This window comes from Mauremys reevesii, linkage group 22 (genome assembly GCF_016161935.1).
Source record: "Mauremys reevesii isolate NIE-2019 linkage group 22, ASM1616193v1, whole genome shotgun sequence".
NCBI lineage: Eukaryota > Metazoa > Chordata > Testudines > Geoemydidae > Mauremys > Mauremys reevesii.
This window is the reverse complement of record NC_052644.1, coordinates 19,033,593-19,048,630: the sequence shown is the minus strand read 5'-3', so window position 1 is coordinate 19,048,630 and position 15,038 is coordinate 19,033,593. Positions and strand designations below refer to the sequence as shown.

Sequence of the window (15,038 nt, the reverse complement as noted above, 5' to 3'; positions counted from 1 at the left end):
GGCTAAAGCCCCAGGAGCCCATATAAGTCGGCGCCCATGGCCCTGAGCCCTGACCCCGCAGAGGGGACGCCCGGCCGGGGAGCAGGGACGGAGTCACTGGGGGGTTCCCCAGCCAGGGGGGGAGCAGCAGCCCCTGGGGACTCGGGGCAGGGAGGCGACTTTAACGCTGCCCCTTGTGCGTAGGAACCATGAGACGCTATTTAGTCCCGTGATCCCATCGCCTCTGTTCTCCAGGCCCCGCCCCAGGCAGTGCCCCGGCCAGGGCTGAATGAGGCAGGGGCTGCAGGAGAAGCCGTGGCTTGGTGGACACGGTCTTGGGCTGGGACCCAGGAGATCTGGCCCAGCTCCTGGCGCGGCCACAGACTCTGTGTGACGGGAGCACGTCACAGTTTTCAAAAGTGTCCTTCCTTGGCGGGGGGGGGGGGGGGGGGGGCGCAACCTTGGGGGATCACAGGCCGAGCGCCCACAAACCGAGATGCCCCCAGTTAGTGGAGACGTCTGCAAACGCTGACCTCAATAGCGCTGGATCCCTTGGGTTGGGGGAGCATGTAGGGCCCCCACCATGGTCAGGGCCCCATTGTGCCAGGCGCTGCATAAACACAGAATGAAGAGACAGTCCCTGCCCCTGGGAGCTCACTGAGGAAAGTGAATCTGTCTGTGCCTCAGTTTCCCCCCATGTAGAATGGGGATAATGACCCCTCCCTGCCTCCCAGGGGGTGACTCCCTTCCTGTGGGGGGCTCAGGCCCTGCTAGGGTGTCAACTTTCCAATTTGTGAAAACTGGACACTGAGTGCGGGAACCTCTCCCACCCCCTGCTCCGCCTCTTCCTGAGGCCCCGCCCCCTGCTCCTCTCCCCCCTCCCCTCAACCGACACTCACTGCTATCTCCACCCTCCCCCTGCCGGGTGAGCTACCTCCAGGGGTGAGGGTGGGGGTGAGTGGGCCAGAGCCACTGCAGAGTAGCTCAGCTGCTCTTCCCGCCCCCTGGTGGCAGAGGCCGGGTACTGCAGGGAATCAGGTTTAGTGTCCGGGCAGCGGCACTGCCAGGTTCCCTGTTCAACCCACTTTCCGGCTGAAAACTGGGCACCGGCAACCCTGGGCCTGCGGTGCCGGCGCCAGAGACCAGCCCGTGAGTCGCTCTGTCCAGGGCAGTGAGTGAGGCAGGGGCCACACACGGCATATGAGGATCCCAAGTACTAGGGAGCCGCGGCTCGTGTCTGTGGGGCTGGGAGCCCAGCTCGCAGGGCCGGGATTCTGGGTGGGGGAAACTCTGGGATCTGGGAGGGAATCTCTGCCTGGGGCCCCAGGATCTGCCTGTGGCTGGGGCCGGCCGGGGCTGGGTGGGTGCCCGGGTCTGGCTCTCAGTGTCTGTCTCCTGTGCGCAGATCCCAGCTTACCCAGACCCTCCATCTCCCTGAGCCCCACTGGGGTCACCGCCCCAGGGGCAGACGTCACCATCCGGTGTCAGGGTCCACGCTGGGACGTGAGGTTCTTCCTGCACAAGGCTGGAGACCTGAACCCGCAGCGACACATGGACCCTGCTGGGGCCGGGGCCGAGTTCCCCATCCCCAGCGTGGGCCGGCAGCACGGAGGGAGCTACAGCTGCAGCTACCGGCCCCGGTCAGAGCCCTTCGTCTCCTCGCAGCCCAGCGACCCCATGCAGCTGGCGGTAGCAGGTGAGGGGCCCGGCTCCATTTCCCCGTTCCCAGCCCCACTCCCAGCCTGGTCATCAGGGGGCTCTGCACCAATGGGACGCTCAGAGCCAGGCTCTCCCCTGGGACCAGCAGAGAGGACAACGTGGCACTGGAGATTGGGGCAGAGGAAGGGGGGATCCCGGCCCCCAGACGGCTCTCCCTGCTCCGGGGATGCACGGAGGGGTCAGGGCCCAGTGGCTCCCTATGGCACAGTCCCCAGCCACACAAACACCCTGTCCCCCCGGGAATAACAGTGATGATTGAAGCTGAGTTTTGGGGGTGGGGGGGCAATCGCCGAGTCAGTGTTTCAGCCCCTCCCCCCACCTCAACAGATGCTGGTTCTATTCCCGCAGGGGGAACCGACCCGACCCAGCCTGGAGCAGCGCCGACTCCCACCCACCCGGGCAGCGTGGGGCCAGGTACATGGACTGGGGGGGAATCACCATTGAACCAGCCCTGGAAGGCTCATGCTGCCCAAGGAGCCGCCCCCGGGGGTTGGGGCTGGGGGTGGGACGGGGGCAGTGACTCTTGGTGCATGAGCCCAGACACCACGGGGAGGGGCAGCCCCTGCCCCTCCCTCACCACCAGACCCCCCAGCTCCTCCGACACCTCCTGCCCTGTAGGTTGCTGCCTGGAAGCTACTGGGGGGTCCCAGGAGAGGGACAGGACCCGGGGGCCTGGCTCTGGGTCTGGGACCAGCTGGGTGGCCGGACGGGGCCTGGGGCTCGGGTTCCCAGGTGTCCAGTTTTTGACCCGCACACCCGGTTGCAAAGGGACCTTGGCGCACTCCAACCCCCTGCCCAGCCCAGTGAAAATGACTGAGGGTGGGGGAAAGCGAGCGATGGGGGGGGGCGTGGAGTGAGTCGGGGGGGGCCTCAGGGCAGGGGCAGTTTGTTCACCCGGGCAACCGCCTTGTTGGGGAAGCTCAGGCCCCGGAGCCAGACCTGCCGGATGGGGGTTGGGGACTCCGCTCCCGGGGCAGCGCCAGCTGCTGATCTCCCCGTCCGAGCCGCCGAGTGACTCTCCCCTTCCCCCACAGCAGCCCCCCCGGGGCGCCCGGATTTCACCCACGCCAACATCGCCCGCCTGGCGCTGGGCGCCACGGTCCTGCTCGTCCTGGGGCTGATCCTGGCCGAGGCCTGTTACAGCCGCCCGAGGGAGGCGCCCTAGCTGAGGTGACCCCTTTGTCGCTCGCCTCTGGATCCTTTTTCCAGTGTCTCCACCTCCTTTCTGTGGAGCGGGGACCAGAACTGGACACAGCTCCCGGCCTGCCCAGCGCCGAGCAGAGCGGTTCTCACTGCCCGGGACGTGCGCGCTGCACCTCTGGTAGTGCAGCCGCACGTTGCATTTGCTTTTGTCTTGCACCGGCATCGCGTCACTGACTCACGTCGAGGGTGCGATGATCCACCACAGCTCCCCGCTCCGTGCCAGCAGCGCTGCTGCCAACCCGGCTACCCCCATCCTGCGTTTGTGCATTTGGTTTTTCTTCCCTTAGTGCAGCACCTCCATTGACTTTCGAACAGCTTGGAAAAGAGACGACTAAGGGGGGATACGATGGAGGTGTTACCGAAATATCGGGTCTGCCTAGCTGAGAGCCAATAACAGCCTGACAGGGATAAGGAAAAGATGCTTTATTCTGCAGAAGAGAGGAGAGCTCTGTATCAAGATAGAAAAACTCTGCTGCACACAAGTTTCCCAAGCTTTTTATACACTTTCAGACAAAGACCATGCCATGTTAACCCTTCATTGGTGGGTGTCAAACCCTGTGCTTCTGTTATCTGGTTAGTAAAAACTGGCTTGGAGCAAGATTTCTCGGCTTTGAGGCAGAAGAGAAAAGATAGTTAAACAGTTCAGGTCACTGTGTACGTAAGGCTTCTGCTTCCCCCTACTGGCCGCTTGTAAGCTATTAAGGGGGACCACTAGTAACTTTCACAGAGGTCTGTAAAATCATGACTGGGATGGAGAAACTAAATCAGGAAGTGTTATTTACTCCTTCTCGTAACACAAGAACTAGGGGGCACCCAATGAAATGAAGAGGCAGCAGGTTTCAAACAAACCACAGGAAGTATTTCTTCACCCAGCGCACAGTCAAGCTGTGGAACTCACTGCCAGAGGATGTTGTGAAGGCCAAGACTATAACAGGGTTCAAAAAAGAACTAGATAAGTTCATGGAGGACGGGTCCATCAATGGCTATTAGCCAGGACGGGCAGGGATGGTGTCCCATGTCTCTGTTTGCCAGAAGCTGGGAGCGGGCGACAGGGGATGGATCAGTTGATGATTCCCTCTGGGGCACCTGGCATTGGTCACTGTCGGCAGACAGGACACTGGGCTAGATGGACCTTTGGTCTGACCAGGTCTGGCCCCTCTTAACTTCCTGCATCTCCCCATCTGCTGTCATGTCATAATTATCATCTGACCTCTCCATGGCCTGGCACCACCCCCGTCATTTTGCACATCTCTCAATAGTTCAATGGATAAAAATGCTTAAACCGCATCATTCTGTGCCACTCTGGCCCTTTCACTCAATGCAAATCTCCTGTAGGTGCCTGGAGCCCCTGCCCTGGCCCCTCCCAGCACCTCTCCAGCAGCGCAACAGGGGAAATGCCTGACAGTAAACACTGCTGTGACCCGTGGGGATTATTAAGCAATAAGTGAAGCGCTGCCGAGCGCCGAGGGGCTGGAAATGCCCGGCTGGCCGTGCCCCAGAACAGCCCCGGCTGGGGCACCCACCGATTTCCAGTCGGGTCAGTGCCGGGAGCGCGCAGGGAGCTCGCCTGGGACAGGATCAGCTGCAAAGTACCAGGGCCCGGCCTCCTTCCCATCGCCTGAGTGCTGGGGAGCGTCTTATGCTGGCCTGGGCTGGGGGCAGCCAGCAGGGGGAGCGCGCGCGCACACACACACACACACACACACACACACACACCCACACACCCACCAGCGCGCAGTGCTGGACACACACCAGCAGGGGGCACAACATACACACCACCTGCAGGGGGCAGGACACACACACACACCAGCAGGGGGCAGTGCTGGGGACACGAACACACACACACACACACTAGCAGGGGGCTGGATTGAGATATGCGAGTGGGCTCCCGGGGGGGGGCACCAGCTGTTCTCATCGGACCCCTAGTGGCAGCGCCCGTGGGATCCCCCCACCCTCATCACTGCCCAGCGCGGGGGCCGGCTCCGGCTGGGACTGCCCTGGGGGAGGGGCAGGGGAAAGGGATCCCCCCGAAGCCCCACCAGCAGTGACCTGGATTCACACCGGGCCCCATTGTGCAGGGTGGCAGTGGGACCCACATGGGCCCTGTGGGGCGGGGCCGTGGGAACGGGACACAGACAGAGCCTGGAATGACCCCGGCCGGAGGGGGAGGGGGTGGGGCACGGCCTCTGGTTGCTGGGAGGACGACAGGACACTGGGCTGGACGGACCTTTGGTCTGACCCCGGCTGGCCGCTCTGGGTTAGGTGGGGTCAGAACCACAATATGGAAGAGGGACAACCCCAGGGAGACCCCAGCAGGACCCATCCCGCTGGCGACGCGTCTCCTGAGAGGCCCATGGAGCCGAGGACACGGGGGGGAGGTGACGACGGCCACGGCTGTAATTCCTGCCCAGGGGTTTGCAGGATTCTCTCTGCCGGAGTAACTGGAACTTTGCTTAGCGCTGGGGCCAGCACTGACGGCCGGGGAGAGCCCCCCTAGTGACCTCTGCCCCCCCGCCCTGCCGCACAGCGCCCCCTAGCAGTGCCCTGGGGTATCAGGCCAGCGCTGACTGCCAGGGGAGAGCCCCCCTCTCCTGAGCCCCTCCTCCTGCTCCCTGCACATAGCGCCCCCTAGTGCAATAGTGGGGTATTGGGGCTTGATGAGTTAGAGCAGAGAGGGGCTGGGAGCCAGGACTACAGGGTTCTAGCCCTGGCTGTGGGAAGGGAGTGAGGGCTAGTGGTTAGAGCAGGGGGGCTGGGAGCCAGGACTCCTGGGTTCTATCCCTGGCTCTGGGAGGGGAGTGGGGTTTAGTGGTTAGAGCAGGGGAGCTGGGAGCCAGGACTCCTGGGTTCTATCCCTGGCTCTGGGAGGGGAGTGAGGGCTAGTGGTTAGAGCAGGGGGGCTGGGAGCCAGGACTCCTGGGTTCTATCCCTAGCTCTGGGAAGGGAGTGGGGTTTAGTGGTTAGAGCAGCGGGGCTGGGAGCCAGGACTCCTGGGTTCTCTCCCTTCCCCTGGGAGGGGAGTGAGGGCTAGTGGTTAGAGCAGCGGGGCTGGGAGCCAGGACTCCTGGGTTCTCTCCCTGGCTCTAGGAAGGGAGTGGGGTCTAGCAGTTAGAGCAGGGGGGCTGGGAGCCAGGACTCCTGGGTTCTATTTTGAAGGCTGGGCACTGCTCCCCCCTTTTCTTCTCAGCAGCTAGTTCCCAGCCTCCCAGGGCACCTTTGGACCCGGGCACTTGCCAATCCTGGCTGGGATCAGGGAGTGGCAGGGTGGCTGGGTGTGACCCAGCAGTCTGGGCACAAGGAGTGCATGGGGTGGGGGTGGCAGGGGCTGGACGGGGAGCTCCTGGGGGGAGGGAGGGAGCATGGGTGGGGGCATCTGCCTGAACTGGACAGGAAAGGAGAGGCTGGATGAGGAGCAGGGGGGCCCTGGCTGCCCCGGGGGAGGGTGCCATGCCCGGCCACCTGGGTTCGTTTCCTACCCCCTACCTTTGCCCCTGTAAAGACTAGTATGGATGGACCAATCTAGGTGCCGAAGGGGTATGTGGGGGGGGGGATCTTGGGTTACCCGAGGGTGGGGAATAAACTGGAGGGGATGGTCCTGTCCCCCCCCCCCCCATGAGGGGGACTAGACAGTCGAGGCACCATGCAGTAGGGACCAGGGTGGGTGGCTCACTGGGGGGTCCTACATCTAGGTGAGCTAAGCAGAGAGGTAACGTGACTTGCCCAAAACACTGGCAGGGAATAGAACCCAGGAGTCCTGGCTCCTAGCCCCCCCCCCTTCCAAAACCACTAGCCCCCACTCCCCTCTCAGGGCTGGAGATATAATCCAGGTGTCCTGACTCCCAACCCCCGCTGTAACCACCAGCCTCCCCTCCCCTCCCAGAGCCGGGGACAGAACCCAGGAGTCCTGGCTCCCAGCCCCTACTTTGCAGTTTTGTGACAGCGCCCAAAGGGTTAACAGCAGCCCAGCCTGAGCCGGGAGGGGGCGGGGCGATGCACCTAGGCTATAAAGGGCCCCAGGGGAGCGCTCACCTGCTTCCCGTAAACTGCACTCTCGGAGGCTATGGCAGGTGAGCCCGGGCGGGAGCCAGGAGTGGGGTCTAGTGGTCAGAGCAGGGGGGCTGGGAGCCCATAGGACTCTTGGGTTCTCTCCCGGCTCTGGGAGGGGAGTGGCGGGGGCTGGGAGCCAGGACTCCTGGGTTCTCTCCTGGCTCTGGGAGGGGAGTGCTGTCTAGTGGTTAGAGCAGGGGTGGGTGGGAGCCAGGACACCTGGGTTTCATGCCCAGCTCTGGGAGGGGAGTGGGGCCTAGTGGCTCTGGGGAGGGGGGCTGCCCCCCCCCAGTTGTCCATTGCTGATGAGAACCTTAGTCCTGACCTGCAGTCCTACCTTGTGCAGGGAATTTCTCTCCCACTTTGGAGCAGGGGCCCATCTACCCTGGTCTCCCGGCTGTGCCAGGCCCACAGCTCTGCTGTTCTGTGGGAGAGTCCCCCCTGGTGGCCAGTGAAGGATAAAATCCTCCCTCCTGGTGCCCTTTGAGCCCCCCAACAGCTGTTTCTCCTTCCAGCTGTTGCTGGGGGGGGGCTGGATCCCGGCTCGCAGCTGACCCTCCAGGGGGCTGTGCTGGGGCTGCTGTTGAGCCACCCGGGGGGCATCCCCCTGCGGGATTTCGGGAGGCTCTTCCACCAGCACCATGGCCGGCGCCTGGATCTGCCCCGGCACAGCTACCGCTCGCTGCGCCACCTGCTGGGTGACATGAAGGAGCTGGTGGTCCTGGACGAGGAGGGCAAGGAACCATGGGTCCGGTGCCGGCGCCCAGTCTGCAACCTGCTGCCGGAGGCCACGCCCCCCAAGAGACGCCTCCATCATCCCCAGGTCCACAAGGAGGCGCCACCCGAACGGCAGCTGGCAGAGGCTCCTAAATCAGGTACAGTGTTGGCGCGTGGGGGGCTGCCCCCTACGGGGGGAATGGGAATTGCATGTGGTGGCTGTGTCCCTAACCCCTCCCTTTGTCAGGGTAGCGAGCACTACAGGTGCTGTCTACACTACCAGGTGCAACAGTGATTTTCAGGACAGATCTGTGTCAGGACTCCTGGGTCCTCGCCCTGGCTCAGGGAGCGGAGCGGAGTGGGGGTCTAATGGTTAGAGCAGGGGGGAGGACAGGACTCCTGGGTTCCACCCCCAGTTCTGGGAGGGGAGTGGTAGTCTAGTGGTCAGAACAGGGCTCTGGTCCCAGTTCTGCCATCTACCTCTGGCAAAGTCTCTCCCTCTCCCCCTTGAAAATAGCAGAATAATTCTTGCCTACAGATTGCGAAACTTAACCACAGCTCTGGCTTTGATGCCCTCTGGCTGGGGGGCATAGTCCAGCCCTGAGAATGCAACTGCCCCTGGGGTGGAGCATGTCAGCTTGCTGTAACAAGGGAAACCATATGGTCCTGCCTTTGCTTTGGGGCAGGTGAAATCAATGATGGGGAGCCGGGGGGTACCCTGAATGCCCAACGGTCATCGTGTAAACAGGGCTGGTACAGAGGATGCAGCAAAGGGGATGCAGGAAAATGCCCTCACTGGGAATCTCCACCTTAAATGCGGACGCCAGGTCCCAGGGAGTGACTGTGCCTGGGGAAGCGAACCTGGACACCCCCATCCCAGATTCTTTGCACAAGTCTCTAGTGATGGAGCTGAAAGACCCAGGCTTGTGCTACGGGGCCCAGCCACCCCTAGAGGGAGCCCCGGCTCGGTGCAAAATCTGCCCCAGCTTACAACAGCTCCCGTGCAGAGCCAGTGCATTGCAAAACCAGCGTCAACCCGTGGGAGCCAGCTGAGGTCACTCAATCAGGGTGAACTGCAAACAAAACGGGGCAGACAAACCCCAGACGCTGGTGGATATTCCAGTACTTAGATTTACCAACCAGCACAGAACAGCTTCTACAGTACCTCACTGGTTCCTCAGAAGTTCAAATAACGCAGTTCCCTTAAAGTGCCCAGCCTCAGGCCTCCATCCAGACACACCTGTTAAACATATGATGATTACTGAAAATCTTATCTCATCATATGAAAGAAAAGGTTCTTCCAACCCCAAAGGGTCAGCCACACACCCAGGTTCAATTATAACTTAGATCCTACCCAAAATACACGCTATTAGCCAACTCTTGTTAACTAAGCTAAAATTTATTAAAGAAGAGAGAGAGAGAGTGTTGGTTAAAAGATCCATATACAGACAGACTTGAATTCAATTCTTGAGGTTCAGGTACACAGCAGAGATGAGCTTGTAGTTGCCAAAAGTCCTTTTAGAAATAGTCCAGGGGTTATAGTCCAATGTCCATGTTCAGGGTGACTCCAGTCAGTGACTGGGGATCTCAATCCTTATGGCTTAAGGTTTCCCCCTCTTGAAACCCAAAGCAGATCTGAGATGCAGAAGGATCCTGTCCCAGGGTTCTTGTACGTTTCCAGCCGCCTTTTGGCCCGAGAAAACAAACATCCTGGCACTTAGCACAGGGTAATTTATCCATTAAACCAGGGGTAGGCAACCTATGGCACGCGTGCCGAAGGCGGCACACGAGCTGATTTTCAGTGGCACTCACACTGCCTGGGTCCTGGCCACAGGTCCGGGGGGCTCTGCATTTTAATTTAATTTTAAATAAAGCTTCTTAAACATTTAAAAAACATTATTTACTTTACATACAACAATAGTTTAGTTCTATATTATAGACTTCTAGAAAGAGACCTTCTAAAACCATTAAAATGTATTACTGGCACATGAAACCTTAAATCAGAATGAATAAATGAAGATTCGGCACAGCACTTCTGAAAGGTTGCCGACCCCTGTCTTAAACAGTTCAGATACAGGTTACCACAACCTTCAAAGAGACACAGAGACAACAATACTATTTCACTCAAGTCTCTTCCTAAACGTTAATATTCCTTTTTTGGTCTTTGAATCAAAGCTATGGCGATAGACAAGACTTGTTTGCTGACATCACAAGACCTGAGCACACACCTACCCTTTTACCTCTGACACTGCTGGCTGCATTTCAAAGCTCTAGTCATTTTCCTAACAAGTTTCTAAAGTTCGGCCATGGGTCAGGTCAGTTTGTGAGTTAATTAACTTTTTGGGGCCCTGTCACCTTTCAGTGAGATATTATATGACACTTATAACGTCACAACGTGGCAGCCCCCGAAGACCACCCGCTGCTCGCCCAGCGGGGTCCAGCTCCGTGCAGCCGGCGCCCCCTAGAGGGGCTCGTGCATCCTACTGGGGATGGCGGCGGGCGGCGTCTCACCGGGTGTCTCTTCTCTCCTCTCCCTCCAGCTCCCAGGCCTTGGAACTCCTGCCACCACCTGGCTGCGCCCCCGGGCCACCCGCCGGCCGGATCTGCCCCTGGGCACCAACCCAGCGCCTGGCTGCCCCGAGCTGCCTCGCTGAGCCGCTTCCCCAGCTCCCGCCTTCCCGTGGCCGCCCCCCGGCAGCTGCCCCTGCTGACCTTTGCCAACCAGCCACTGGGCCTGGCCACATCCTGGGGGGCTGCCCTGAATAGCCCCGCACCGGCCCCCAGCCGGCTGCCCCGCCCCACCCGCCCGGCCAGCCCCCGGCTGGACCCCCCCGCGGCCGAGCAGGCCGAGCTGGAGCAGAATGTGGCGGGTCCTGCGGGGCCACCCCGGGGCATCTCCTCTTCCGCTTCCGCCAGGCCTACGGCGCTGCCTCGGCCACCCTTCCCCTGGACAGCGGCCTCGGTGAAGGAGCAGCTGGCGGCCATGCCGGGGCGGTCAGGGTGCAGGGCTGGGGTGCAGACGATGCTCTTTCGGTCTGCCCCCAGGAGCTCCCCAGCGAGGAGACTGGTACGTCGGGGATCGAACCTGGGGAGGGGAGAGCGAGGGCCTCCGCACCTGGAGCTAAGAGACCGGGAGTCAGTCTGTGGGTCAGGCTGGGCCTGAGTGGGATCCAGCTAAGCAGGGCGAGGCTGGGTCACAGCAGGGGCACTGGCCTGGGGGCAGGAGGTCAGCAGGGGTGCTGGGCTGCGGGAGTGAGGCTGGGGTTAGGAGGAGGCACTGGGCTGCAGGGGCGGGAGCTCAGCAGGGGTGCTGGGCTGTGGGGCGGGTTAGGGGCTCAGCAAGAGGTTGGGGGCTCAGAAGGGGGCTTGGCTGCAGAGGCGGGGCTCAGGAGGGGGCTTGGGGCTCAGCAGGAGGCACTGGGCTGCGGGGTGGGGCGGGGCTCAGCAGGGGCTGGGGGCTCAGCGGGGGCTTGGCTGCGGGGTGGGGCTCAGGAGGGGTTTGTGGCTCAGCAGGGTGTGGGGGCTCAGTAGGGGCACTGGGCTGTGGGGAGCGGGGGCTCAGTGGGGTTGCTGGGCTGTGGGGGCTCAGCAGGGGGCGCTGGGCTGTGGGTGGCGGGGCAGCGGCTCAGCAGGGTGTGAGGGCTCAGTAGGGGGCACTGGACTGTGGGGGTGGGGGGGCTCAGTAGGGGGCTGGGGACTCAGTAGGGGGCGCTCTCGCTCTCCCTCTCTCAGCTTCCCAGTCCCTGAGTGAATTCCCTTCTCTTGTGTCTGCCTAGGTCTCTCCCCGTCTCTGCCGGAGGCCGTCGTCGCTCTTGCCAGCCCCAATGTGGCACCGGCCGCCCCAGCTGTGCTCTGTCCGTCTCCTTCCATCTCTGCCAGCTCCCCAGAGGCCCCCCTGGCTCCTGCAGGCCCAGAGCAGCCCCCTGTCCTTTGCAGCCCTCCCCCAGGGCACAGGATGGCACCGGGGTCCCCAGCTGAGCTCCCCATGCCCCCCGCTGCCTCGGCAGCCCCCTGGCCACCAGAGACGGGATGGGAGCATGAATCCACGGGGCCCATCACTGAGCAGACGGACGTCATGGAGGGCATCGCCACAGCTACACCAGCTGCTGGCACTGTGCCATCTGAACTGGGGGCCGAGCTCTCCCTGCCATTGGCTCTGGCATCGTCTGTATCCCTGTCCCCTGCAGGTTCCCCCTGCGGTCCCACCCCACCGCTGAGCCTGGACCATGTGGTTGCCACGGATGCCGTCCTCTACGGCCTTAACTCTGCCCCCAGCTCTGCAAGCTGTCCCAGCCCAAAGCCATCCTTTTCCCCAGCTTTGCCAGGACCCATATCTGGTGTCCATCCTCTGATGGCCGTGCTCTCCCCTGAGCCAGCCTGGTCCCCCATCCAAGATATCCCTGGCACCGCAGATTCCCCCAGGGAGAGATCACCCTTCAGGCCCCTGCCTCTGGGTGAGCCCAGCTTGGCATCCCCCTACAAACATCGGGAGGACGGGGGGGCACCATGGGCGGCCATCAAGCCAGAGCCCCGTCTGCCCCGAATCTCCCCGCCCCACCCCCCACCTATGGGGAGTAAGAGGAAGCCACCCAAGCGCAAATCTGACAGCTGTGTCCTTCTGTGAGGTGGGCATTGTGAGTTGACGGTGTCTGTGTGAAATTGGCATGGGGGGCGTGAAATTGACATGGGTGGGGACAGCACAATGGGCTGGGTCAGGCTGGATAGGAGGAGGGTTGTAGGACAAGCACCCACATGTGTTAGAAACGCTTCTCTCCTGCTCGGGGAGAGGGAGCCGGATTCTGCCCTGGCTCCCGCATCGCCAGCTGAGAGCGGATCTGGAGTGGGCAGAGAAGGGGAGATGGTGAGGAGAAAGTGGCAGAGGGGTCGATGTGGGGTTGGGTGGAGTCTTCACGATGGTCAGCGGGCCAGTTTGAATGTAGGTGGATGGCCCGTATCCTTGCAGCACCCCAGTGTGGGGCTGGATTGGCCTCAGTGCCCCCTTGAGGTGGAAGGCAGCTGCCCTCCAAGTGAGGCAGCCAGTTCCCTCCCAGTAGCACTGGTCTGAGTGAGAGGTGGATTCACTAGCCTAGAGTACATAGAAACATTTACTCCTTCCCTTAAAGCTGGGGTCTTTCTGGGATTCAGCCATCTGGGATGGATCCAGAACCCACCCTCTTTTAGTGTAGGGGCTGGGGCAGATCTAGAACCCACCCCAGCATGGTGGTAAATCTGGAACCCTCTCCAACAGTTGGGACAATCTGTTGAATCTAGAACTCACTTGGTTTGGGAAAGGGGGGTCTAGAACCTGTTCCACTTGGTGAGGAAGGGCTGGGAATCTAGAACTAGTTAGATTCTGGTGTGGGGCTTCTGGAACACACTCCGTTTGGTCAGGACATGTTGGGATCTGGAACCTGTCCCTCTTTGAATCTAGAACCCCCTCCATTATGTGGAGGCCTGAGGAATGTAGCACTGATTCTGGTGGAGAATCTAGAACATGTTCCATTTTGTTGTGGGCTGGGGAATCTAGAACCCCCTCCATTCCCTGGGGATCTAGCCCCCACCCCATTTCGGCAGGGGCATGCTCACACCCAGTGTTATGGGGAGCTGGCGGGAGAGGGTCTGTGGCCGCTCTGGAGCCATATCATTGCCCTGAGCAAAGGAAAAATGTTATTTAAATATTTATATTCCCACCCCTTTGGGGGAATCTTGTCTTGTTTTTTATTTAATGAATCTCCAGCTGTTCTCTCAATAAAAATTGCTTCCTGAATAATCTCCTTTCTGCAACATTTTTCTCATCAGGGAGGGGAAAATCCATGATCTGGTAGGGAAATCACCTCTTAAAGGTGCTAGAGCAGAGTGACCCTTGGCTTGCAGAACCTAGAACCCAGCAAGGCTATGTCATCACTGCAGGCTCCTTCACATAACCCGTTGGGGCAGCGTGTGCTGCAGGGAGGTGACCAGGTTGGCTCAGTGCTGAGTTCTCTCGAGCAACTTTTCCAACTAAGGGAGATGCCGGCTGCTTCAGAGACAGTTGAGTGCCAAATGGTGGAAGCAGTGGGATCCTCCTCCATCAAGCTTGTTCTCAGCCTGGCTCTAAGTTGCAAGACTCACAGCCTGGGTTTGTTTTTGTTTGCTGGTGCATCCATTTTTTTCTCTCATCAGGGAGGGGGGCAGGGAATGCATGACATGATGGAAAACCCCTGCTCTTTAGATTAGGGGGATTGAGACAAGTGGTTTGCAACCTCTGATCTGCAGAACCCTAGTGGTTCCCAGACTATGCCTAAGATTTCCCAAGGGGTCCACTTCTCTATTTGACATCTTCTTGGGGGTCTGCAAATAAAAAAAGGTCAAAACCCCCTGCCCTGGAACCCAGCAGGGCAGAGTCACTTGGCCTAAACTAAAATGTTCTGCTTATTTTTCTGCTCTACCAGGGAACTAATCTGGGTCGTTGTCCCAGATCTAATCAGAAATTAGTGTGAGGTGCAGCGGGGGAAGGTTTCGTATTAGATCTGTTTGTTGGGATGGTCCAGTCCATGGGATGTTCAGATTTTTGGACCTATCAAGGACTCTGTCCGGCCACTCTTTAACACCCAGGGGCCTGGATGGTCTGTTGTGCATATGGCCTGAATGCTGTTCTCCATCTTTAATGCACAGGGGAAAACCCAACCACGTTGGCACTACGGGATCATCCGAGCTGGTACAGGCAGCATCGTAGCTGGGCTGGGTGCAGCTGTGGCAGCGGGAGTTTATGGAGGGGATGGTATGATGGGATAGCCTAATTTTGGCAATTAATTTGGCAATTGATCTTTGATTATCAGCAGGTAAGTACGCCCAGTGGTCTGTGATGGGATGTTAGATGGGTTGGGATCTGAGTTATTACAGAGAATTCTTTCCTGGGTGCTGGCTGGTGAGTCTTCTCCACATGCTCAGGGTTTAGCTGATCGCCATATTTGGGTCGGGAAGGAATTTTCCTCCAGGGCAGATTGGCAGAGGCCCTGGAGGTTTTTCGCCTTCCTCTGCAGCATGGGGCACAGGTCACTTGCTGGAGGATTCTCTGCAGCTTGAGGTCTTCAAACCACCATTTGAGGACTTCAATAGCTCAGACACAGGTGAGGGGTTTGTTACAGGACGGGGTGGGTGAGATTCTGTGGCCTGCGTCATGCAGGAGGTCAGACTAGATGATCATAATGGTCCCTTCTGACCTTAAAGTCTATGAGTTGGAGGGGGGGGGAAATACACCCAGTAGGAAGGTGTAACCGTCTGTCCCGGCTTTCAGTGGCTGCCGGACTCCTGGTGGTCCCTGGCTCCTTTGGAACGGGCTGGCTGAACGTGAACTGAGCAGGGTGGGAGTGGAATCGAGGGAAAATAAAAAT

The 15,038-nt window shown here is 60.0% G+C and overlaps 2 protein-coding genes across 2 annotated transcripts; both read left to right on the top strand.

The window, feature by feature from the left end:
* Window positions 1–1,492: 1,492 nt before the first annotated feature.
* LOC120388773 (leukocyte immunoglobulin-like receptor subfamily A member 6) lies at window positions 1,493–3,382 on the top strand. Its single transcript, XM_039510852.1, has 3 exons — window positions 1,493–1,675; window positions 2,047–2,112; window positions 2,733–3,382. Exons 1-3 carry the CDS (start codon window positions 1,531–1,533, stop codon window positions 2,861–2,863), a joined length of 342 nt encoding a protein of 113 aa, XP_039366786.1. The 5' UTR covers window positions 1,493–1,530; the 3' UTR covers window positions 2,864–3,382.
* Window positions 3,383–6,947: 3,565 nt separating this feature from the next.
* LOC120388448 (vegetative cell wall protein gp1-like) lies at window positions 6,948–13,669 on the top strand. The gene is made up of 5 exons (XM_039510269.1): window positions 6,948–6,968; window positions 7,464–7,823; window positions 10,206–10,528; window positions 10,582–10,732; window positions 11,442–13,669. The coding sequence occupies exons 1-5, from the start codon at window positions 6,962–6,964 to the stop codon at window positions 12,287–12,289; spliced, it is 1,689 nt and encodes a 562-aa protein (XP_039366203.1). The 5' UTR covers window positions 6,948–6,961; the 3' UTR covers window positions 12,290–13,669.
* The last annotated feature ends 1,369 nt before the right edge of the window (window positions 13,670–15,038 follow it).